General features: G+C 39.6%; 2 protein-coding genes across 2 annotated transcripts in view; one reads left to right on the forward strand and one right to left on the reverse strand.

Moving 5' to 3' along the window:
• The first annotated feature begins 13 nt into the window (after nucleotides 1-13).
• Nucleotides 14-25581, forward strand: mcm8 (minichromosome maintenance 8 homologous recombination repair factor). The gene is made up of 20 exons (XM_033026227.1): nucleotides 14-173; nucleotides 702-864; nucleotides 3082-3177; nucleotides 4908-4990; nucleotides 5443-5592; nucleotides 5877-5974; nucleotides 6708-6906; nucleotides 6990-7075; nucleotides 8278-8429; nucleotides 9832-10030; nucleotides 10117-10147; nucleotides 10248-10388; nucleotides 12883-13024; nucleotides 17142-17337; nucleotides 18124-18343; nucleotides 19603-19812; nucleotides 21627-21703; nucleotides 23599-23788; nucleotides 24275-24415; nucleotides 25177-25581. Exons 2-19 carry the CDS (start codon nucleotides 735-737, stop codon nucleotides 24365-24367), a joined length of 2493 nt encoding a protein of 830 aa, XP_032882118.1. The 5' UTR covers nucleotides 14-173; nucleotides 702-734; the 3' UTR covers nucleotides 24368-24415; nucleotides 25177-25581.
• Nucleotides 23785-26382, reverse strand: part of lrrn4 (leucine rich repeat neuronal 4) — a 31620-nt gene continuing 29022 nt past the window's right edge. The window contains exon 5 of the mRNA XM_033026226.1: nucleotides 23785-24154. Within this exon, the coding sequence (XP_032882117.1) occupies nucleotides 24082-24154 (73 nt within the window). The 3' untranslated portion in view covers nucleotides 23785-24081. The remainder of the gene's footprint in view (nucleotides 24155-26382) is intronic.

Here is a 26382-nt window from a genome sequence, read left to right on the forward strand (position 1 = left end):
CACGGCCCGCCCCGCGACGCGACGCGACGAGCCCGAGCGCGCGGGAAAGTCCGCGTTTGAACCGGTCGGGTCGATCAACGGCAGCGCGGGCGCGGGCCCCGGGCTGAGTGATTCCGCGTGGTCCTGCCGCCCACTCGCCCGCCCGCCCGGTTAACCGGTTACAGCAGAGCGGGGTGAGGCGGATTGCCCTCTCCTCCTCTCCTCCTCTCCTCCCCTCCCCCCCTCCTCCTCTTCTTCTCTCCTCTCCTCTCCTCTCCTCTCCTCTCCTCTCCTCTCCTCTCCTCTCCTCTCCCCTCCCCTCCTCTCCCCTCCCCTCCCCTCCCCTCCTCTCCTCTCTTCTTCTCTTCCCTTCCCCTCATCTTCTCTTATCTTTCCTTCCCCTCATCTTCTCTTATCTTTCCTTCCCCTCATCTTCTCTTATCTTTCCTTCCCCTCTTCTTTCCCTCTCACCTCATCTATTTTCATCCCATCCCACCTCTTTTCCCTTCTCTTCCTATCTCACCTCATCTATTTTCATCCTATTTCACATCATCTCATCTCTCACCTCCTTTTCTCATTCCATCCCAACTAGCCTCTTCTCGTCCGATCTCATCCCACCTTATCTCATCTTATTCCCATTCTCATCTCATCCTGTCTCACTTCTCATCCCATCTCACCTATTCTTGACCCACCTCACCTTTCTCATCCTACCTCATCCACAGGCAAGTTGGGTGGGAATAGAGGAAACGTTTGCAATGTCATCCGGCTGGAGGGGCGGCAGGAGTTGGCGGGGTGGCAGAGGGGCTGGCGACGGTGGTGGAGCATGGAAGGGAAAGCCTTGGCGAGGAAGAGGAAACTGCGACAGATCCAGGCGAGGCGAGGGAAGTAAGTGGTGAAAATCAAAATAAGAAAAAAACCTACAGCTGCTTTGCAAACTGTTCCCCACCAGTTCATGGCCATCACTATGCCCACCAGTTCATGGCACCCTATGCCCACCAGTTTTAAATCTGGAATAAAGAACACAGAAAAGGCTGGAAACACTCAGCCAGTCAGGCAGCATCTGTGGAGAGAGAAACGGTAATGCTTCTGGTCTGACGCCATTTAATGGTACTTTAAGTTTAGAGTGAAATTCTTTTTTTTTTGTAGCGTGCAGTGCACTAAAAAGCTTACTATACATAAGCACAATCATACTCAAGTTCAAGAGTGTAAGTGTAGAGTCTGACGAAGGGTCCCGACCTGAGCGTCACTTATCCATGCTATCCACTGATGCTACCTTGAGCGCTGAATTACTTCAGTATTTTCTACTTTATGTGAGAGTGTAAGAATAATGTATTACACTGAAGCAGCACACAAGAGTCACCACGTTTGTGGTGCCGCCTTGCATCGTTCATATTCAAATTGTTAAAATTGGAAGAGTCTTAATTTTATTGGATTAATCCCAGAGTTGCCATGATCGAACCCGGATTCGATCATGGCTACGGCTGCTTGTTAGTACCTAGTTTATGCATACTCCCCGTGACCACATGGGTTTTCTCTGAGAACTTCGGCTTCTTCCCACACTCCAAAGACATACACGTTTATAGGTTTGAAGAAGGGTTTCGGCCCGAAACTTTGCCTTTTTCCTTCGCTCCATAGATGCTGTTGCACCCGCTGAGTTTCTCCAGCTTTTTTGTGTACCAATTATAGGTTAATTGGCTTGGTATATATGTGACAATTGTCCCGAGTGTCTCGGGCAGATGGGGCTCGTCAGCCTGGGAAGGCAGTCCATCGTGGAGAGGGAAAACTCTGATTTAAAACCTCCACTGCCTTGTGGCCATAACCAGTCCAGGAGTAAACCTCAAGAAAAATCCAGTCAGAGCCCTAAGGCAGGTCGATGTTGTCTACAACCTAGCTCTGGCAGCTCCTGCGCAGCGCTGGTGCCAAACTGTAACGGTCCTGCTGTTCCTTTGGATCGATCAGCGATGTGGAGAGCGGGGACGTGCTGCATGGGCAACAGCCTGTCCTCCATATGACATCGCTCAGGCTTGCATCCTTGTTGTTGTCCCAAGTGTAGAATAGTGTTAATAGAAACATAGAAAATAGGTGCAGGAGGAGGCCATTCGGCCCTTCGAGCCTGCCCCGCCATTCAGTGTGATCCAGGCTGATCATCCACAATCAGTGCCTGCCTTCTCCCCGTACCCCTTGATTCCGCTAGCCCCAAGAGCTCTAACTAACTCTTTTAAATTCATCCAGTGAATTTGGCCTCTACTGCCTTTTGTGGCAGAAAATTCCACAAATTCACAACTCTCTGTGAATGTGCGGGGGATCGCTGGTCGGTGCAGACTCAGTGGGCCAAAGGACCTGTTTCCACGCTGTATCTCTAAACTAAATAAACTAAACCTTGCTGCTGCATGTGACACCAACCTTGGATGCTTGATTATAAAATATCAGTGAGTAACAATACATAACAACAGCTGCAGCTCTCTGTCACCAACAAGAACTCCCAAAGCAGGACCATTCCACAACTTAGAAAGGCCCCATTGGTACAAATTAACTTTGCTGTTGGCTTTTTGCCTCTTCTCTCCTAGGACTTAACTTAATCAAGTTGATTGTTTCAGAGAGAAGACAGGAGCAAAATAAGAACTTCTTGTGAATTAATGTCCTTAACCCCCATCTGAATTGGAGCCAAGAGACAGTGCTGGAGGAACTCAGCACGTTAGGCTGAAACTGGAGGGAAGGGACAGATGACGTTTCAGGTCAGGACATTCTTCAGACTGACCTGCTGTGGTCTTCCAGCACCTTGATTTTTTGCTCAAGATCCCAGCATCTAAATCTGATTTAATTAACTAAATGTGTTTAGAAGCCATTTAAACTTGCTCGCAAATTTCAATTGCTGTTGACGTCATCTCAGAATGTTTAGGAAAGGTTTGTTTGTGTAGGATAATTTTGTTTGCAACACGTTTATATTAAGCTGAATATTTTGGAGTCTATTTTCAGCTAATTATATATTATAAATCTATTAACGAACATGCTATTGTAATTTGTTTGAAGAATTACAAAATAGTGATTTTTAAAAAATCCTATCGCAAATAAATCTGATTAATGAAAAACTTCTTGTTTCAGGTTTTCAACAGCCAAAGCCACCTCAACCCCGCCTAATTCAAGGAACTTTGAATGAATTTTTACCCTATAAGGGTTGGAATCTTTATTTTTCAGATGGTAAGCCTTTCAAAATGAATTGTATGGTGCAAATATACAATGTCTGGCTGTAAGTTTTAGTATTTTCCTTTAGTTTTTTGCAGATAAATCACACACTTAAAAACACTAAGTGCTGGAGTAACTGGGCGGGTCCGGCAGCATTTCTGAAGAACGTTGATAGGTGACGTTTCAGGTCGGCATCCTTCTTCAAACTGAAGAATCATAATCATATTTTATTTTGCAACATACGAGGAATTTCATTTGTCATACAAATAAAAAAACACCAGAACACACAAAATACACTTTAACATAAACACCCACCACAGTGATTCCTCCACATTCCTCACTGTGCTGGAAGGCGAAAAACAGTGGTCCAGACTCGAAAAGAAAATGTTCTCGAGAAATGCTACTCCAGCACTTTTTGTCTTTTGTAAACCAGCATCTGCAGTTCCTTCTTATACATCAAACCTTGTTTATTGTTATCTGGGTGGGGGAGGGCAACATGAATTATGAGCCGGTTTATGTGGCTTGCTTCCCGAGAGTTAACTCTACCTTTCATTAAGATCAGACTACCCTGATTGCATTACTCAGCTCCCTTGAATCAGCTCTACCCTTCAATAAGCTCACAGCTATTCTTTGTAACCTCAACTGCTCATTCCCACTAACTCCTGGTCATTTTTTGAAATTTCAGTGTTCAGATCCATTCTCATCACTAGTAATAATGTATCCCATGCAGAACTTAAACTAACAAAACATAGGTGGAGTTAATGTCAAAGGTTATAATTTCAACAAGAGAAAGCCGGATCATGTGTATTTGATTTTTCCATACATGTTTTGGAGCAGGATGATTTTTATTAACTGATTTTGACTTGATGTTTAACTGGGCTAGTTAACTCAAAATCGTGCTTGCAAGAGCAAGAAGTGGAAAAACTAATAACGCAATATGGTTGCCATTTTCAAACTGGAATCGAGTAACATTTTTAAAATGAAGTTCAATGATAATCTGCAAAACTTAAAAAAAATGTTAGTAATATTGTAAGTGTTTGAATTTTAAAAAATGGGAGAAGGAAATCAACAAAACCGTACTATATACAGTACTTGGTAAAATGCAAGGAGCCTCCATGTCTCGATTTGAGTCATAATGTACGTAAGTATAAAGTTAATTTATTTGCTATATTGTGAATGGTTTCTGTAGTTCTCACTAAATTTAATGTATCTAAATGTCTGCAGAATTTAGAGCTCCTGAAATGCTTGGTTGTATCATGCCAATGCGCTTACTCCAATTGGTATGAAGTATTTTACGTAATTATCAGAGTGTTACAGAGAAGCAAAAATATTACAAATTAAATTCCCTTGGTTTCTGTAATCTGAATATTCATAAAGCAGATGATGTGACTTTTTCCTTGTAGAGTTGCAAACTGGCTGTGAAAGTGAGCCATCAATGCTCAGCACTGTAAATGGTTTATGGCAGTGTAAAAGATTGATTTATGTTGTGGATTATTTTGCTTTATAACAATTTAAATATTGCCGTAGAACAATTGTGAATCGTGTTGTGTATTTCTATGCTTTAAAATATAAACGAGAAAGTCCAATAACAGCTGTCAGACATTTTTAAGGCTTCATTACTATGGCAAATTCCTATTTAAAAAATACTGATTGCTCTTCAATACATTTTAAATGTTATTATTGTACTTGGGTATCTAATGCATTTTGAGAATTATATTTTTCTGATTTTCAAATTTATTTTAAAGCTTACGTTGGGAGCTCCCCTATTGTGCAGAAGATTAAAGCATTTGAAAAGTTCTTCACAAATCATATTGATTTGTATGACAAGGTAAGAATCCTTGGCCTATATTTTTATGTACTTTTTGAACTTCACTGCTTATTGTTTAATAAAAAGTTGTTTGATTTGCAAACCTGGAGCAAAGGAAATCCTAGTTTAATATTTATAGAACATTAGTGTCTATTGTACACAATTTTTGCAAATTTTATTTTAATGAATTTAAGATGTTTATCTGCCAAAATAAGGGATATGACAGAGACGTATGGTATTTGTGTCTTTTGTAAAAGTCATAAGTGCACATTCACTTTTGCAGAAAATCTTGGTCAATAGCCATGCAAACTATCAATGACAAACAGCACTCTTTCATCTTGCATTGAAATGTTATCAAAAACAAAAATAATTTAAATTTAGTATTGCTCTCTGATTGTTCAGTAATGATGCAAATAGCAATGAGAAATAAAAGCTGACATTCACCTGCAAATTTCAAATATTTCTCTCCAAAGGATGAAATAGAACGAAAAGAAAGCATCTTGGTTGACTTTAAGGAGCTTGTGAATGATAAGGAGCTAACTGTTCTCGTGCCTAATTTGGCTACTGAATTGAGGGATATGCCAGAAAAAATATTGGATTGCCTAGGATTGGCAGTTCATCAGGTTTAAGTATCTTATAACTCTTCTTTGTATTGTTACTCAGTTAATTGTGCTTGTTGATTAACAAACAACATTTTACAAGATTGATATTTTTATTTTATTTCTAATTATTTCTTCTAAAACTGAAGTTAAAAAGATTGCAGTGTTTTTTTTTAACAGAAATTCTACTGTTGTGAAAATGGTATTCTGAAAGTATCATTGGGCAGTATCTCTTTCCGAAGTACACTGAACTCTATTACTGTAAAGCTTGCAACTGACTTTATGTTATTCATGGTACTTTCATCCAGGTAATAACTAGAGATCTTGAAAGGCAGACAGCTCAGTTAGAACAAGGACTACCAAGTGAAGAGGCTGCCATTATAAATGTTCCTTACATTCATGTACGGTATGTTCAAAAGAAGAATGTTGAAATGATTATTTTGTCAGTTACATTATCCCATTAATATTTCTTTGAATTTAATACCTTATGTTGGTATACATCATACTACTATGTGCAGCAAACATCAATGAGAAACAGCGATATAATAACCATGAGAAAACCAAATATTTGTCACTTTGCTGAAATCTTTGCTATTTCAGAACAGCACAGTTTTATTTTTTTAATTTAGCTATGATCCTAAATAATCCATCACTGATTAATTAATTACTGTTTTCTGACTTCACAAATCCTAGTGTAGCTATAATCCTTAAAAGGATGACAAATAATTTGGTAATTGGAGTAAGGTTGGGACCCCTTTGCTAAAACAATAAACAGAAGCCTGGGAGCCTAAAGTGAGGTCTTTGGGTACCTAGTTAGACCATTCCTGTATTATGTACATTTATCTGGAGAATTAAACTGCTGCCCTGATGTTTATTTTCTGATGCATGTATATCTGAATGTCCTGAATGGGAAACGTGGAGATGATATTGTTTATTCTTGTTGACTCATTATCTTCATCTACAGTTGTGATGTTACAGGCTCAGGTTTTGCATTCAAAATGTTCCGAAATTATGATGAATTTAAGTATAACATTTGAAATATTGAAGAGAAAAATGTGTGGCAATAAATCCAAGATATGCTATTTTACTTTAATAAAAAATAAATGTCAAAAACCCATGCAATGTGTGTACTTTTTTAGGGTCTATAACTATGAGCTTCTGACGTTGTTGAGAAATTTGCGAGCTAATTGCTATGGAAAGTACATTTCTTTGCGTGGAACAGTTGTTCGTGTCAGCAACGTTAAACCTGTCTGTACCAGAATGGCCTTTACATGCAATGGATGTGGCGATACTCAAAGTCTACCTCTTCCAGATGGGAAATATACAATCCCAACAAAGGTATTGTACAATGACATTGCGGAAAAAAAGTAGGGCTAAATTTTTAATTAAATGTGCCAACTAATTCTAAGTACTTTCTTAAGTGTTTAGAACCAGATTGTCGCAGTCGATCGTTTACACCAAACAGAAGCTCTTCATTAACGGTCACTGTAGACTGGCAATCTATCAAGTAAGCGAATTATTGATTTTTGGATTTGCTTCATTTCCAGTTGCTATTAGTTAATTATTATTCAATCAGGATTGGATTGTGATTCCATTTATGCCTATGCCTTTGTCAAGAGAATTTAGAGCGAAACATATTTATATTTAATTTGTCTTGCTCCACCTCTGGAAAGATTGTAAAGAAAATCTGGAATTTGGAGAATTGAAGCACTTAGCAAAAGTTTAGTTTTGTTTCCTGTGTCAATTTAGGGGCATTTTCCAGTCTAGCAATATTAGAGATAGTTGAATTAGCACAGTGAGTGAGTGGGATTGAGGGTCAGTAGGATTGTTTTATTTTATTCTGTAATGGTGATGGCATTGTTTGTCTTCAATGAGGAATGGACTGATTTTTCCATTGAGTGCTAAAAGATCGTGGTTCTCAATTTGCTTTAGTGAACCCACGTGTCTTAAGAAGTCCCAGAAAACAACTCTTTATTGGGCAGGAGTTAGTGGAAGCCGTGGGAGCACCATATTTTGCCATAAGTGTGCTTAACATCATTTTTTAACAGGGAAAAATATCTCATTTGATTTCAAGTAAAAAGTTTGCAGGTTTTTTCCTTAAAGAGTATTTAGAATTTAATTGAATGATACAGCATGGAATCAGGTCCTTCGGGTCACTGAGTCCATGCCGACCATCGATCATCCGTTCATACTTGTTCCATGTTTTCCTACTTTCGCATGCACTCTCTACACAAAAAGGTTAATTTACAGAAGCCAATTAACCTTCAAATTTGCACCATCTTTAGGATGTGTGAGGAAATCGGAGCACCCTAGAAAAAACTATTGTCACCGGGAGACCAATCAAACTCTATATAGAAAGCACCTGAGATCCAGGTCCCTGGCATTGTGAGGTGTTTTGTGTTCATTCTTTCGAAAATACAAGATAGTTTCCCTTATTTTTGCGTAAGCCTGTCATGTTATGATATGCTCAATGAATCAGTATGTTCTCGCAATGTTACACACTTCTTGAGATGTATCAGTGATGCAAAAAATAATATTTGTAGTTCAGGCATTACAATTTATGATTGAGATGGTGTAAAATTGACATCTGCAGGGAGGTGTATTTAAAGTGCAAGCACTAATTTACTTTTGGCATCGCAGGTAGGTAAATCTTTCAGTTTAGAAAGCTCATATACAATTTTGGAAAGCTATTGTATTTTTGTTACACAGACTCCAGGAACTTGCATCAGATGATAAGCGAGAGGCTGGGAGAATTCCTCGAACTATCGAGTGTGAGCTTGTTCAAGACTTGGTAGACAGTTGTGTTCCAGGAGATATGGTGACCGTCACAGGGATTGTCAAGGTGGCAAATAGTAGTGAAGGTATGACTGAAGTTCAAGTCAAATGTATATCTCTCCCACCAAGTGCAATTACATTTTGTGGCTTATGCAAAAAAATCAAGAGTTGCATGTTTAATTTTCGCGTGTACTGACAACGGAACAATGAAACAGACAAAACTATGGAAAAGTAATATCAATATTTTATTAATACCAGTAATTTGCAACGGTCATATGCATATTTATTTCTGGAGTTTGAGAGAGGGGGAAATGGGAAAGAGAGCATCTTAAACTATAATTTATAAAACAATTTAAACCGTGTTGTCTTGACATTCCTGTTAAGGTCCACTTGTCCTTTCCAAGCTTTCATGCTTTCAGTCGGACTGGAAATTGAAAGGGATTGCGTTCAACATTGATGATCTGGAGGGCAGGGTTGGTTCGAATGTCTCGGAAAGGGGCTGGAAAAGGCACACGTTTAACACTTGACCTATGCAACCCCAGGATTAGGCCTCATTGATTTACTGAGTGATTCCGATCACCATGACATGTTTAAAACGGTAATTTTGCTGGCAGTCCACTATTTTTTACCAATCTGACATGCTGAGGTTGGGTGAGTGGGCAGATGCATGGCAGATGTAGTAAAATGTGGATAAATGTGAGATTATCCACTTTGGTGGCAAGAACAGGAAGGCAGATTATTATCTGAATGGTGTCAGATTAGGAAAATAAGAGGTGCAACGAGACCTGGGTGTGCTTGTACATGTCACTGAAAGGATTGGACATGCTAGATACAGGAAAAATGTTCCTGATGTTGGGCGGGTCACAAAGGGTCACTGTTTAAGAATAAGGAGTAGGCCATTTAAGACTGAGAAGAGGAAAAATGTCTTCACCCAGAGAGTTGTGAATCTGGAATTCTCCGCCACAGAAGGCAGTGGAGACCAATTCACTGGATGTTTTCAAGAGAGAGTTAGATTTAGTTCTTATAGGGCTAAAGGAATCAAGGGACATGGGGGAAAAAGCAGGAAGGGGTTTCTGATTATAGATGATCAGCCATGATCATGTTGAATGGTGGTGCTGGCTTGAAGGTCCGAATGGCTACTCCTGCACCTATTTTTCTATGTTTCTTACCTGGGTCCACGAATCATTCCCGCTGCATTTTTTTGCTATTGCTTCAGGCTTAATGCTCACCGACTAAAACCCCCATCCACCCTCCCGTTTGCGGTGTTATTCATGCACTAAAATCATGGACTACAATCCTGTAACTTTGTATTACACTTACTCCAAAGAAAGATATACAGATCATCGTATGAATGTTGCAGACTGTTCCCCTAGCCTATGTACTTTATAGTCCGTTGGTTCTTTTGATTAACTTTGATCAGGTTAAGGGAAAGTACACGTCATATACATGTAATTTATCCACTCAGAGATCTATTTAAATTTTTTTTAGGAAAATCTAGAAACAAAGATGACAAATGCATGTTCCTCTTGTATATTGAGGCCAACTCTATAAGTAATGGAAAAGGACGGAGGAATGTGAGTTCGGAAGAGTTATCTGGTGGTTTGTCTTCCATGGAGTTTACACTTAAAGATCTATATGCAATTCAAGAGATTCAGGCTGAAAAAAATCTTCTCAAATTATTTGTGAAGTACGTTGTTTCCTATTCCTTTACTTGCTTTTCAGAATGATTCTACAATTTTAAGGAAATATACACTTTAATATTTTGTTTTTCAGTTCGTTGTGTCCTGCTATCTATGGTCATGAGGTGAGTGTCATGGTATAGTTTAATATATTCTCCTTGCTCAATCCTTTTCTGTTTTTACTGAATGAAAGTTCCAGATATGCAGTTATTTTATTATTTGCAGCTAGTCAAAACAGGATTAATATTGGCACTCTTTGGAGGCTGCCAAAAATATGTGGATGATAAGAACCGTATTCCTGTTCGAGGTGATCCTCATATCTTGATAGTTGGTGATCCTGGACTGGGTAAAAGCCAACTTTTACAGGCAAGTAATCAATTTGAAAATTTCTTGTAGAAGCAAAATGTGACCATTTTTAAAATGGCTTAACTTTTTTTGCTAATGAACAAAATATTATGGAGTCATATAACATGGAAACCTCTTTGGCCCAACTTGTTTATGATGACCAATATGCCCCAGCTAAGCCAGCCCTATTTGGCCCATGTCCCTCTCAACCTTTCCTGTTCATGTGCCTGTCCAAACGACTTTTCTGTTAAAGTACCTGCCTTAACTTCACCCTTTCATAACTCGTTCCACATACCAACTACCCTCTGAAAAAGTTGCACCTCGAGTTCCTATTAAATCTTCACCATTGAAATATTTGCAATGGTTTTCTTGAGTTTGTATTGACCAACTACCAGATGGAAGCACAGTGGCATGAACCTCAGCTGCCATCTCATAGCTTAGTCAATACAAATCTTTTTTTACGATACAATAAACTTTATTCATCCCCGGAGGGAAATTGGTCTGCCAACAATCACAACACACAACAAGATACACAAACTTGAAATTAAAAGTGAAAAGAAAAAGAATAAGCGACTGTTGGCTGGCTGCCGTGTGCACAGCGCCGAAACTGGAATGAACCGGAACAAACAAACAAACAAACGAATGCAGACTTATCCTCTGGGCAGAGGATTCTAAACTTGAGTGCCTCCCCCACACCGGGTCCCTCTTTGTTCTCCCACCGTCCCTCACCGGCGGACCCCAACGCTGGGTCCTCCTTTTGAGGTTTAGTGTGTTTTTAGATGAAGATATCTATTTGCTTTTCTGGAATTGATATCCCACAATTGAGCTTTAGTTATAATGGGCAATAATGGGCAAGAGAAGCACAGATTGTGAACACCATTCACAACTCTTCAATCCTTTGTCTCACACCATTCGTAACTCTTCAATCCTTTCGTCTCATCCCTTCTTTCTTTTCATCTCTGGCATGTTTGGTGGCAAAAACAAGAAAGTAGATTATTATCTGAATGGTGGCCGATTAGGAAAGGGGGAGATGCAACGAGACCTGGGTGTCATGGTACACCAGTCATTAAAAGTAGGCATGCAGGTGCAGCAGGCAGTGAAGAAGGCGAATGGTATGTTAGCATTCATAGCAAAAGGATTTGAGTATAGGAGCAGGGAGGTTCTACTGCAGTTGTACAGGGTCTTGGTGAGACCACACCTGGAGTCTTGCGTACAGTTTTGGTCTCCTAATCTGAGGAAAGACATTCTTGCCATAGAGGGAGTACAGAGAAGGTTCACCAGACTGATTCCTGGGATGTCAGGACTTTCATATGAAGAAAGACTGGATAGACTCGGTTTGTACTCGCTAGAATTTAGAAGATTGAGGGGGGATCTTATAGAAACTTACAAAATTCTTAAGGGGTTGGACAGGCTAGATGCAGGAAGATTGTTCCCGATGTTGGGGAAATCCAGAACAAGGGGTCACAGTTTAAGGATAAAGGGGAAATCTTTTAGGACCGAGATGAGGAAAACGTTTTTCACACAGAGAGTGGTGAATCTCTGGAATTCTCTCCCGCAGAAGGTAGTTGAGGCCAGTTAATTGGCTATATTTAAGAGGGAGTTGGATGTGGCCCTTGTGGCTAAAGGGATCAGGGGGTATGGAGAGAAGGCAGGAACAGGATACTGAGTTGGATGATCAGCCATGATCATATTGAATGGCGGTGCAGGCTCGAAGGGCCGAATGGCCTACTCCTGCACCTATTTTCTATGTTTCTATTTTACTCTGGCATTTTGTGTCTTTTTTTGTAAACCAGCATCTGCAATTTCTTGTTTCTATATAAAGTAGTTTATCGTGGGCAAACTGGGCAAAGTTTTGGAATAAAGATAACTATTTCTGGAGCGTTTGGATTGTCTACGCATTATTGACCTTGATTATGAAACAAAACACATTTAATCATTTTTATTGTAGATACGAATTGCTTATTTTCTGTGGAATAAACATGAAGTAATTTCATTGTGTTAAATCTTCATGTACATATCCCCATGCATTACTACTTAAACAATTTAACAGATTTTGTTTTTGCTTGGGATAATGCACAATTCTTCATGGTAAATGGCTGAAAATGTTTAAGTGGACTTCATTGCAATTTATAAACATTTTTTTCTATATCGTTAAAATTACATATAAATTTCTATTATTTGCAGCTTGTCAAAGCAGGATTAATATTTGGAGTCTGTCAATACAGTGCTTCAATTTATTGTGTTTCCATTAGTCAAATGTTACTGCACAGTTTATTGTTGGAAAATCTATTGTTTTTTCATTTGATTTATTTGGTTGAGAATACTTATTGAAAGTGAAGTGTTAAAAACGTAAACATTAAGATTTAATACTAAGCCACAGTATTTGATTTTCAAAATATATTGGAAATATGTTTGCTGTTTTGATCCTATTGACTGCAAAACTGCTACTAATTATGCACTTTATGCTTAGCGATTATTTTTTTGCTTAAGGACCTACTTTTAATATTATTCTTAGGCCGTGTGCAATATTGCCCCACGGGGAGTATACGTCTGTGGCAACACCACTACCACTTCGGGACTTACCGTAACTTTGTCTCGGGACAGTGGAACAGGAGACTTTGCATTGGAAGCAGGAGCTCTTGTACTTGGTGATCAAGGTAACTCACAAATTAGGGATGTATCACTGACTGAAAGCTTATGCATTCCAATGCAATTACAAGTTCATTGAGAATATTTCTGATCATAGTATTTGGTTGTGGCGTCAAGTTGGGAAAAGGGGAAGTACAGCGGGATCTGGGGGTCCTTCCTTGTTCATCAGTCTATGAAAGTAAGCATGGCGAATGGCTTGTTGGCCTTTATAACAAGAGGAGTCGAGTATAGGAGCAAAGAGGTCCTTCTGCAGTTGTACAGAGCCCTAGTGAGACCACACCTGGAATATTGTGTGCAGTTTTGGTCCCCTAATTTGAGGAAGGACATCCTTGCTGTTGAGGGAGTGCAGCGTAGGTTTACAAGGTTAATTAGTGGGATGGCGGGACTGTCATATGCTGAGAGAATGAAGCAGCTGGGCTTGTACACTCTGGAGTTTAGAAGGATGAGAGGGAATCTTATGGAAACATATAAGATTGTTAAGGGTTTGGATACGCTGGAGGCAGGAAACATGTTCCCGATGTTGGAGGAGTCCAGAACCAGGGGCCACAGTTTAAGAATAAGGGGTAAGCCATTTAGAACAGAGACGAGGAAACACGTTTTCTCACAAAGAGTTGTGAGTGTGTGGAATTCTCTGCCTCAGAGGGCGGTGGAGGCAGGTTCTCTGGATGCTTTCCAGAGAGCTGGATAGAGCTCTTAAAGATAGCGGAGTCAGGGGATGTGGGGAAAAGGCAGGACCGGGGTACTGATTGGGGATGATCAGCCATGATCATATTGAATGGCAGTGCTGGCTCGAAGGGCCGAATGACCTACTCCTGCACCTATTGTCAATTGTGTTTAAAAGTTGTAATTAATTGGTCTGCAATGCAGTATTTTTTATGAAAACATTATTTAAAAGGAATAAGAAAATCAGGGTACTGTGCCATCAGCAGTAGATTATATTTGGGGAATAAATTGAATTATTTGCTACATTTACCTTGTGACCATCGGATGGGGCAGGGAATAAATATTACTTCAGCATTGCTAAGAGATTATATAATGCAGCACAAAATTTATGTGCGACATGCAAAAGTTATTAAAAAGATTGCAAACAAAGCTGAATATGTGACTTACAGATTTTTGTTCGGGGTCTATGCACAAGATGTCCTTGTGCACACAGGTTGTTAGGCACACACAATGACATTGAAAGCAGTGCTTGATTTGAAGTAACTTGCAGGTGAGCACAAATAAAATGGCCTTCACACGTCCAAGCAGGCCTTAACTGAATAGATGGATCTAGCTTCAGTGTTATTCAAAGCAGGTCTGATTAAGACCAGGCCACATCAAATAGATTGAGAATAGGACTAAATTGGATTGACTTTCAAAGAGCTGGCGAACATTGTGGGCTGAATGTCAGAGGTGTCTCAAATCCATTTTATTCTCCCCACACTCCCATCATCTCCTCCCAGATTCTACAGATAATTTACAGCGGCCAATTAACCTAGCAACTAGCAGGTCATCAAGATATAAGATGAACTCTCTGCCGTCACAGAGAGAGCATGTAAACTGTGCACAGACAACACGAGAGGTCAGGATTAAACCCAGGTCATTGGAGATGTGAGGCTGCAACTCTACCATCTGAGCTGCTGAACTGCTCTTTCAGGCGTTCTGTTTTCTCAATGATTTGCTCTAGGCCCTCGACCTTTCTCCTCAGCCAATGTCTTCAGGCTCTTAACTCCTCTTCATCCCCCCTGCTCTCCCATTATCCTGACACCCCTTCTTTTTCCTCACAATTGTCCTCCGTATGGACTGTTTCCCCTCATCCCAAAAGCTCGGTAAACTACTCATTCCACCTCCTCGAGCTAAAATGCTTCCAAACCACCTTTACTCTCCATGTTCTGGTGTGGCACGAGGTCTGAGAGAAAAATAAAACTTTTGTGAATTCCCGCAGTCAAAGGAAACTTTATTGCACACGATTTCATCACAAATGAAGAACTGTTGCAGCTGAATAACCTCGTACCACATGTTTCTGTGGGTGCCTTATAATTTCATTGCCAATACTCAAAAACTAAAATTGGGCTGCCAATTAGTTGGTCTTAACATGTGCACTGAATGCGACTGCAAGTTAACATGCTAAATGTTTGACGCATAATCACACATAGTAATGCTGAAAAAAATAGCACTGGAGCAATTTATTAAGAAAAAGCATGTCACAATGATGTTTTGTTGGCCTCGTCCACTGGTTCCATCTCTTTGGACATAATTCTTCCATTTTTTCGACTTGCCAAGCTCCGGTGAAAGTACTCATTGAGGCAGCCGAGCAAAGTGCGTGGGATGTTTATGCTTTGTTACTACTGGCAGTGAGTACAAAAAATGAAGAGGTCACATTTACAAATCACTGTTTGGCCCACTGCTACACGTTCAGTGCTGCCTCAGGTGCTGATTTTGTGGAGTTTGCACATTTTCTCGATAACTACATGGGTTTCATCTGAGTGCTCCAGTTTCCCCCTCCCTCACCATAAAGTTGCGTTTGATTGTCAGTATGCTCTTGGTGAGCTGAAGGACTCTTTCCATGCTATGATTCAGTGGAAAAGTCAGAGGTTTAACAAGGCGGTTAGAAAACATACAGAGTAAACTTATCTTGGATGAGCAACTTCATTTCTGAGTAGAAATTGGAGAACTGGTGGACATGTTTTCCCAAGAGCAAGAAAGGTTGAGGGGACAACTGACCCCTGTTCAGCGTTATGAGGTTAGATTTCTGGTTTTGCCATTTCATCATTGGATATTTCTGAACCTTCAAGCTTTCTGATAACGGTGGCAAAATAATTAAAGGGGAAGCCAACAGTCTATCCAAAAATCAAGAGTTGGTAAGATCTGGAAAACAAGTTGAAAGATTCCATAATTTTTGAAAGCCAATTGAATACATAATTGAAGAGCACACATTTTTGGGTTATGAGGTAAAAGATTGAGAATAGGACTAAATTACAATACAATACAATACAATACAATACAATTCAATTTATTGTCATTTGGACCCCGTGAGGTCCAAACGAAATGCCGTTTCTGCAGCCATACATTACAACAAATAGACCCAAGACACAACATAATTTACATAAACATCCATCACATCGCTGTGATGGAAGGCCAAAAAATTTTTTTTCTCTCCACTGCACTCCCCCCCCCCCCCCGATGTCAGAGTCAAAGTCAAAGCCCCCGGCGGGCGATGGCGAATTGTCCCGTGGCCATTAAACCACGCCGGGTGATGCAAGTTCGCGCACCGGGTCTTGGTGTTAGAGCCCCGGCGCGCGCTCGCAGCCCGCCGCCATTCCAAGCCGCGCGGGGCGGTGCTGTAAGGCCCCGCTCCAGGAGCTCTTCAACCCCGCAACTCGGGCGGGAGAAGTCGCCGTTGCGGAAGCCCCGAAAAGCGGTCTCCCTCCAGGGACCCGCGGGCTCCCGGTGCCGTCCGCCAAACCCGCAGTTGCAGCCACCGAATCTCCGGGGGTCGGGCCGCAGCAGCGTCCACCACCGCTCCACCCGCTCTGGACTCGGCCAGCTCCGCGACGGTGAGGTGAGTGTCGGCACTGGAGTCCCCGGTCTTCATGTTGGAGGCCGCTCCTCGTTGCAGCCCCAACGACAACGGAGACCCGACAAAGAAAAGGTCGGGTCCCCCGTGCAGGGAGAGATTTAAAAGTTTCCCCCCCCCCCCCCACACCACCCCCACACCCCCCCCCCCCCCCCACACACACACCCCAACAAAAATAACAAAAACTACATTAAAACATAGACATAAAATAATAAAAACGCAGACGGACTGCAGAGGCCGCTGCTGGCGAGAGCCGCGCCGCCTACCGGAGTTGGGTTGACTTTCAAATTGTGGGCTAAATAGTGGCTCCCACTTGAAAGACTGGTTACAGGATAAGATCTCGGCTTGTCAGTGAGGCCATCAGGAATATTGTCACGGATTGAAATCCTGAGGTTTCAGTACATATTTCAACAATTTGCTTTGCTTCCTTTTTGCTTTGTTCCAAAACAATAGTAGCAATGTTACATTAGGGTTATCAGATTGCCAGAACTAATATTATTCGATTATTTCAGTATAATTGTTTGTTCATGATAATTATTTTATTAAGTTTTTCTGACATATTTCAGGCATTTGTTGTATTGATGAATTTGACAAAATGGGAAACCAGCACCAGGCCTTGCTAGAAGCCATGGAGCAACAGACTATTAGTTTAGCGAAAGCTGGAATCGTTTGCAATTTGCCTGCCAGAACTTCAATCCTTGCTGCTGCTAATCCTGTTGGAGGTCACTATAGCAAAGCTAAAACGGTGTCTGAGAACTTGAAGTAAGTTGTGCTTCTACAAGTAACATTTTAGTGCATTGACAATTCAAACCATGCAAAAACCAGTTGTTCCAACATTCCTTGTTGATTGATTGACAAATACAGCATGGAAATAGGCTCTTTGGCCCACCAAGTACACTGACCACCGATCACCCATTCACACCAGTTCCATGTTACCCCACTTTTGCATACATATAGGGGCAATTTACTGAAGCAAATTAACCTACAAACCCGCACGTCTTTAGGATGTGGGTGGAAACTGGAGCACCAGGATGAAACTCACATGATCACAGGGAGAACGTGCAAACTCCCTACAGACAGAACTCGAGGTCTGGATTGAACCCAAGTCTCTGGCACTGTGAGGCAGCAGCTCTACCAGTTATATGTAATTTATGTAATCAAATCTTGAATAATAGATTTATTTCAGCATAAAATAAGAATATCTCCTTATATGCCCAGTTAAATTTAGGATATTAAAAAGCTACAAATAGTTATTTTCTCCAAAAAGCCACTAATAATAGATTAGATTAGATTAAACTTTATTAATAGCTTTCAAAATTATTTGTTATTCTAATAATTAAAATATTTACTTCCTGAGGACATCCATTTCAGTATTCCTTGTGCTGTGGAGTAATATTAAGCATGTCAATGGTAATCAATATGAATTGTATATTCTATTTTTACAGAGTGAAATTGTGCAGTAATATGTTAATAGCTTAATGAATTATGCAGTAATATGTTAATAGCTTAATGTATTTGCAGTTTACATTTTTGTATTTCATGTTACAGAATGGGTAGTGCTCTTCTTTCAAGATTTGATTTGGTATTTATTCTGCTTGATACTCCAAACGAAGATCACGACAGCCTTCTTTCTGAGCACGTGATGGCTTTGCATGCAGGGAGGAAGACAGTTCTGAGCAGTGCCACAGTTTCACGTCACAGCACACAAGATACTAACAATTCATTTCTTGAAACTGTTCAAGACAAATCTTTATCAGACAGGTTAAAGGTATGGAAATATCCCAAAATGGTGAAGCCAAAAAGTATTTATGTGATCAGTATAAAATTATGCGATAATAGTGGCGGCAGAGTGGAGCAGTGGTAAAGTTGCTGCCTTACTGTGACAGACCCGGGTTCGATCCTGATTACAGGTACTGTCTGTACGGAGTTTGTACAATATGTTCACCCTGTGACCTGCGTGGGTTTTCTCCTGGATCTCCGGTTTCCTCCCACACTCCAAATACGTACAGGTTTGTAGGTTAATTGGTTTGATATAATTGTAAATTGTCCCTAGTGTATGTAGGATATCGTAAGTGTGCGGAGATCGCTGCTTGACATGGACTTGGTGGGCCGAAGGGTCTGTTTCCGCACTGTATCTCTAAACTAAAACTAAACTAATCTCGTCATGAATAAGACAATGGTTTGATCGTAACCGGGAATAAAGTTTTAAACTCTCACTAGCCAATAACCCAAAACTAAAATATAATTTCTGCTCGTCATACAGACAAGGTTGAAATGATAGATAGACAATAAACATCTAGAATGGTGACATTCCTGGGAAACTACGTTACATTGGTGAAAAGTATTTTTCATTACTGGTGTCTGGGTATAGGTTTAGAGCGTGGAGGCTCGACAAAAAACTTTTCTGAATGAATACATTTGACCAGTTTCTTTAGGAATACAAGGGAGATATATAAGAATCATAACAGAGCTTCACAGTGTGTTTCTAAGGCTGATGTTTAAGTAGATCAATGGCACGTATTAAAAGGTGCTTTCCCTGTACCTATGATTTATACATATTTAATACCTGCTACCTTCACTGTGCTGAGAGGGCAAGTGTTCCACCATACCCAGACAATCCTCACTTAGTAAGAAATGGGAGATAATGCCAAATGTAGTAAATTGGAGGCACCTGTAATTGAATAGTGGGCCATAAAACCAGTATATAATTGTATGGCTTTGTGCTTTTTTATGACAGTTCTAGGTCCATACAAGTAACAATCAATATTTGAAGCAACTGTATGTATTTTTACAGATTACTTAATAGACACACCTATAAATTAATTCCCTGTCAGCTGCAATAAATGTTCTATAGAGCAGCTGCCAAAATTGAATTTCTGAGCAGAGTAATCCTGTGAATCCACTAAAATGGTGCATTTAATGCTGTTGATATGGAACGTCTATTCCAATGATTGAGTCCCATCAGAAATCCAATGTTTGTTTTCTCCAATGTATAACATTCTCATCGAAAGTGTTTGTGTTTCCAAGGTTTCACCTGGAGAACATTTTGATCCTCTACCTCATCAGTTACTCAGAAAATATGTAGGATATGCACGTCATTATGTTTCTCCAAAGTTATCCATTGAAGCAGCCCAAGTACTTCAGGAGTTTTACCTAGAGTTGAGGAGACAAAATCAAGGTCCAGATAGCACTCCAATTACCACAAGACAGCTCGAGTCCCTTATAAGGCTCACAGAGGTAATTGTGCATATATTTTCAAAAACAAAGACATTTGTTCAAGCTGTTTACGTGGGAAGTATTTAATGGGCCAATCGATATTTTTCCTTTAAGAAGGCCTCATGCGGCAAAATTATTTTGTGTATGTGAGGTCCAAGACTTCAAATCCTTTCCAATGGACAAAACCATACATTCTATTCTGTCTGAAAGAGAAGGCTGTGAAGAAGAGGGATGATCAAAGTGAGGTAGGCTTCTTGAAACGTGGAGGGGGGATGTCATATTTGGTTACTAGGAATGTGGTGGAAGTAAATGGGTTGGGTGTCGATGAGCAAGAGTCAATATAAATATTATATCTGTAGTTTAAGAGAAGACCCAACTGAAAGTTGGCTTTCAGCCCCAGGTCCTGGTAGATCTTACTTATGTTGTATGAAAGCATGCATCACATATCATGGCAAAGCTGTTTCTGCAAGTGTAACCCCTGCATACATTTGCAAATCAAATTTGTTATACTTTCATGTGATAGCTCCTTAAAAGCACGGAAGACTTGGAAGAAATATTATGGGTCTTGCAACTTGTGGAGTAAGTTCTTCATTTCAATTACATGCACCTAAATGTTCTTGGAACATGTGATGCTTAATTTCCATTTGACAAGCAAACACAACATAAGTATGTAAGAATCTTGCTCTACATTTTGATCTTGAAGCAAGTTCAAGTTCAAGTGAGTTTATTGTCATGTGTCCCTGTATAGGACAATGAAATTCTTGCTTTGCTTAAGCACACAGAAAAAATAAATAGTAGGCATTTACTACAATACAGATAAATGTGTCCATACACCATGATATAAATATATAAACACATGAATAAATAAACTGGTAAAGTGCAAATAACAGAAAGTGGTGGTTAATAATCAGTTTTGTCCGAGCCAGGTTTAATAGCCTGATGGCTGAGGGGAAGTATCTATTCCTGAACCTGGTTGTTGCTGTCTTCAGGCTCCTGTACCTTCTACCTGAAGGTAGCAGGGAGACGAGTGTGTGGCCAGGGTGGTGTAGGTCTTTGATGATACTGCTAGCCTTTTTGAGACAGCGACTGCGATAAATCCCGTCGATGGAAGGAAGGTCAGAGCCGATGATGGACTGGGTAGTGTTTACTACTTTTTGTAGTCTTTTCCTCTCCAGGGCGCTCAAATTGTCAAACCAAGCCACGATGCAACCGGTCAGCATGCTCTCGACTGTGCACCTGTAGAAGTTAGAGAGAGCTAAGTGTATTGTGTATACACTGGTTTTGAGTAAAAATGTACTTAATCACGAGTTCCAAAATCATCTTTTTTGTGACGTGTCATGATATTTTAATTGGATTTTATCGGTGGTATAGTTGGACACTAATTGACACTAAAATACATCTTCTGAAATATTTGGAAGCAGACATTTTTTTCCATGATTAATGGACTTAGCTCAAACATTGCTATACCTTTTTGCAACAAAAGCTTTTCACTGTACCTCGGAGCACGTGACAATAAATTAAACTCAAACTCTTTTTCCAATTGTGGAGTACATTATGCAGAGATAAAAAACTACAGATGCTGGTTTACACAAAAGGATACAAAATACTGGAGTAACTCAGTGGGTCAGGCACCATCTCTGGAGAACATTGATAAGTGACGTTTTGGGTCAGGACCCTTCTTCAGCTTAGCCTTCTGAAGAAGGGTCCCAAGTTGAACCATGCTGCCTGATCTGCTGAGTTACTCCAGCACTTTGAATCCTTTTGGTATATATTATGTTTTGTTTCAATGTGGTGTGGAGGTCTCTGAAAAAAATCTTTCTGTTTTTTTTTTAAAGGCAAGAGCAAAATTAGAGCTTCGAGAAAGTGCAGCAAAAAGTGATGCAGAGGATGTTGTGGATATCATGAAACACAGGTAACCTTTCAAATATTATGTTACTAAATGAAAAGTGGTAATTTAAAAGTTTACATCATGATATTTAATGTTGCTGTGAACTGAGTTATAGGGCAAAGTAAAATAAACAACGAGATCCTCGAAATTTGAAATAAAAACAGAAAATGCTGAAACTACTCAGTAAGTGGTGAGAGAAACAGATTTTATATTTTAGGCCCACAATGAAAGTGGGAAATTGTATTATTAAATGTTTAGTTGAATATTATTAGGTGATTAGGTTTGATTTATTTCAAAGCCCTTATCATAAATGTAAAGATCTTTAATGCATACTCCTCTCCTTGAGAATTGGTTTCCCTACTTTTAAGAAAGAGCATTTTAGGATTGTCATAGAGGTTTTCCTCCTTTGAAGTCATACAGAGTTGAAACAGGCCCTTCGGCCCAACTTGCCCACACCGACCAACATGTCCCAACTACACTAGTTCCACCTGCCTGCATTTGGCTCATATTTATCTACACCCGTCTTATCCAGAAAGTTAGCATGCTTTAGGTCTGAAGCCTATGGTGATCCTGCCATTTTCAAGATGTATATTTGAGGTCCAATCTAAAATTGGCATGATTCTTTAATATGCTAGTATTTTGATGAAGAGACTATGAGCTTCAGAACAGTTTAGAAAACCCCATTTAGGTTTGTAATAGGATAAACTCAATTATGAATACAAATTAGTAACATAATTTTGTGCTTTGAGTGATGGCACAATTTAGAAATTGAAATTTTCAATTGAGGCTCAGTTGTGCACTGGTGGAGCTGCTGCCTCACAGGAATAAATCCTCACCTTGGGTGCTGTCTGTGTGGAGTTTGCACATTCTCCCTGTTACCATGTGAATTTATTTTGGGTGCTCTGTTTTACTGCCACATCCGTACCAAGTGCGGGTTTCTAAGTTGATAGGCCGCTGTAAATTGCCGTAAATCTAGTATGTAAGGAGTGGATGAGAAAGTGGAATAACTAGTGTGAACAGATGATTGATGCTCGGCGTGGGCCAAGGGGCCTAATTCCATGCTGTATCTTTCAATCAATCAATTCAATTAGCTGAGAAAGTAAAATCAGACATATGTAGAAGTTGGCACTGGGGATCCAATGTTAGTACTAAACACGTTTTTACATCCTTTAGTTTAAAAATAGGAAGTGTCACGCTTCTCATGCTACCATTTAAATTTACACAACATTTTGGCAGCCATACCTTTAATCAATTATGAGATACACTAAATGTTTTAAATCTCTGGAACTCTCTGCCACAGAAGGTAGTTGAGGCCAGTTCATTGGCTATATTTAAGAGGGAGTTAGATGTGGCCCTTGTGGCTAAAGGGATCAGGGGGTATGGAGAGAAGGCAGGTACACGATACTGAGTTGGATGATCATATTGAATGGCGGTGCAGGCTCGAAGGGCCGAATGGCCTACTCCTGCACCTATTTTCTATGTTTCTAAGTGACCACTTATTATGTTATTTCTTTCGCTCTATTTATTTTTTGGACAGTTAGGCATTTCATGTCTCCTCAATTCTTTTATCGGGCTAATCTATTGCTATTGATTTTGCTGCCTTCTAAGTCTTCCATGCTTGGTGTCCGAGGTAGATAATGTTGTTCCATAATCTATTATTATTGATTTTACTCCCTTCTAAATCTTCATGCTTAGTGTCCGGGGTAGATAATGTCGTTACATAATTACCTCGACATTTCTGCGTCTATTTCTAGTCCACTTTATAAAGAGTATTTCAAAACTGTAAATGAACACCAACTAGGTCTTCTGTTTAAAACTGATATCTTGGGTATTTTCTCTTTATCAACGCTGCCCTTCTCCTGCACTGTTCCACGCATACTTAATGTTATTTCAATAAATCGCCTTTGTTGTTTTTACAGCTTACTAGATACTTTCTCCGATGAGTTTGGAAGATTAGACTTCCAACGCTCGCAGCATGGATCTGGTATGAGCAAACGATCCCAGGCTAAACGATTTGTGGCTGCTTTGAACAAAATAGCAGAACAGACGTATAAAACTGTTTTTGAATTTCAACAACTCAAGGAAATAGCAAGAGAAATACAAGTACAGGTAAATCTTTTTTTTTGTAATTTAAAAGTACTATGGTGCCAGGGAAATTATTTTTAGATGTCCTGAGGTTAAATGTATTTTATAAATGCTGAATGTTTTCTTTGCTTGTTTCTTTTGATCTTCCTTGAGTTTCCCTTGTCTTCTGTCTTTTCACATTCCATAATCTACTCTATCCACCTCCCCATTCAACATTTCACCCTTTGGTGAAAATTGCAGTCATTTTAGTCCTTTTCAGAAAATTCTGTCTCAAATCAAATTTTTTCCAAAATCTCTTTCAAACCCATCTTTTCCACCTAGCCTTGAAGAATTGCTCCAACTCCCTCAATACCTTCCTTGCATATTCTGATGTTCCCTTGTGGTATTTCTCTGCAAAAAAAGAAAGGAGACAGGATGCTTTATGTGATGAAGATGCTTTGTTAATCCTGCAGTGGTTTATCCACAGATTAAAGATTAAAATCCAGGAATGTTTTGTCTTAAATTGTACAGGTATCTGATTTTGATGGATTTATTCACTCTTTGAATGATCAAGGCTACTTGTTAAAAAAGGGACCAAGGCTTTATCAGCTCCAAACCATGTGACTGCAAGGTGCTGCGGCATCTGCCTCGCAGATTGAACATTTATCTACAGTAAGTGTTTTTGTAGTTAATTCACTCCGTTGAACAAAGGCAAAGGATATAAAAAAACTAAAATGGCATTACCTCCATCAGGTAGACAAAAATGCTGGAGAAACTCAGTGGGTGAGTCTGAAGAAGGGTCTCGACCCGAAACGTTGCCCATTTCCTTCGTTGGCAGAGACAAATGAAACTGAAATGTTCACTGTCTCACCTGGTGTGGAACACATTGCATGGGAGAGTGCTAGAAAATATACATTTACAAGATGATTTCTCTGCTGAGTTGAGATTAAGCCATGACACCCAGACGTTTACTAATTGTATTAAAAATTTAACTTTTTTTCCTTTATATTTGCCTCAATTGAAATTCATAATGGAAACTTCAAATTTAAACAATTGCTTTTTGTCAGTTGCGGCACTAGCTTAAGAATTTCATTAGTTCATGAATTCTAGGAGCAGAATTAGGCCATTCGGCCCATCAAATCTACTCCACCATTCAATCGTGGTTGATCTATTCTTCCCTGTCAACCTCATTCTCCTGCCTTCTCCCCATAACCCCTGACACCCATTCTAATCAGGAACTTCTACCAGAAACATATTTGACTAGGTATTTGTAGTAAAAGCTTACTTTAAAATCAGATATGGGGACAAAAAAGAAACATATGGATTCTCGTAATGCATCTTTAGTGTTTGGTGAATGAAATACAAGAAATAAAATTTGTTGTCATTCTACTTGTTTCTTCCACTGAATTTTTTTAATGCTCATCTACGAGTAGGAAGCGTGGAGTATATACAGATTTGAGGCACTCAGAAGTTTCCACCCAGACCTCACCAGATTTGTAGTGAGAAGGAAGAGAAAATTTGTCACCAAATTTTTATTTTTCCCAATGTGAAACATTATTGCAAATATTAAATGTCTTATTTATGATGTTTTGTCACTACTTTTCATATTTATATTATGGAAATAAGTCTAATTTCTGCTGAAATTTAATGTTAACCATTAGTAGAATGTATTATTTGTAGAAACAGTTTTTAACATTCAATAATTCTGTGACTTTTTTTTTACAAAATGAACAGATCAAAATTTCTGGTACTGTTGTAGAAATGTATTTTGAAATTATAATACGCAAGTACTGCAAACATTTATATTTTCTTTAACATAAAATGTAATGCCAACAGCTTTTCATTGTTTGGAATAATAAATTTGTTAAGCCATACATGTTTCTTACATTTTCTTGAACATATCTGGATATTCAGTGGAATACAGAAATTAATTTAGTAGTTGATAGTGGACACTTTATGATGTTTCTGGAAAGTATTTTCTCCCTCTGCTGGTACTTGTAACACATTACTCTGTTACAGGTGCTCCCCGATATACGATGTTTCGACTTGCGATATTTTGACTATACGATCGGCAACGGCAGCGAGCCGCACATCACCTCCGGTCACGTGATGGCAATATATCGCAATGCATTTTCGACTTGCGATATTTTGGGTTTACGATCGGTTTATCGGAAAGTAACCGCATCGTAGGTCGAGGAGCAGCTGTATTACATAACATTTTAATTTAAATCAAGCATCATGCCAATCATTTTGCTCATTGCATGAATGAAACTTATATTCTGGCACTAGCATTTAGAGTTTTGAAACCAGTAAAGCTGCTTCCTGTCCTCTTTTTCACTTTGCTTTCAGAAAGGGTCAGTAATCAAGGTCCATGACTCGAACAGTAAATAAACCAAAATAATAACGGCTAATCAGCGAATATAAGGTTTTCTGTCGCAAAGTGTTTGGCCTGTTAAAAATCTTGATCAAGAAAGCGATCGTCGTTTTTGTTTAGAGTTACCAGCATCCTCTCGCACTAAGTGTTTGTGGAATTTGCAAAAGGACATGGTGCAGTTGCGTTTCCGTGTTGAAACTGACATGCGTGATTTCGGCATTTGAGATGTTGAAATTTGAAAACCTTTGAGATGTTGCAATATCTC

The sequence above is a fragment of the Amblyraja radiata genome, chromosome 8 (genome assembly GCF_010909765.2).
Source record: "Amblyraja radiata isolate CabotCenter1 chromosome 8, sAmbRad1.1.pri, whole genome shotgun sequence".
In the NCBI taxonomy this organism is placed as follows: domain Eukaryota; kingdom Metazoa; phylum Chordata; class Chondrichthyes; order Rajiformes; family Rajidae; genus Amblyraja; species Amblyraja radiata.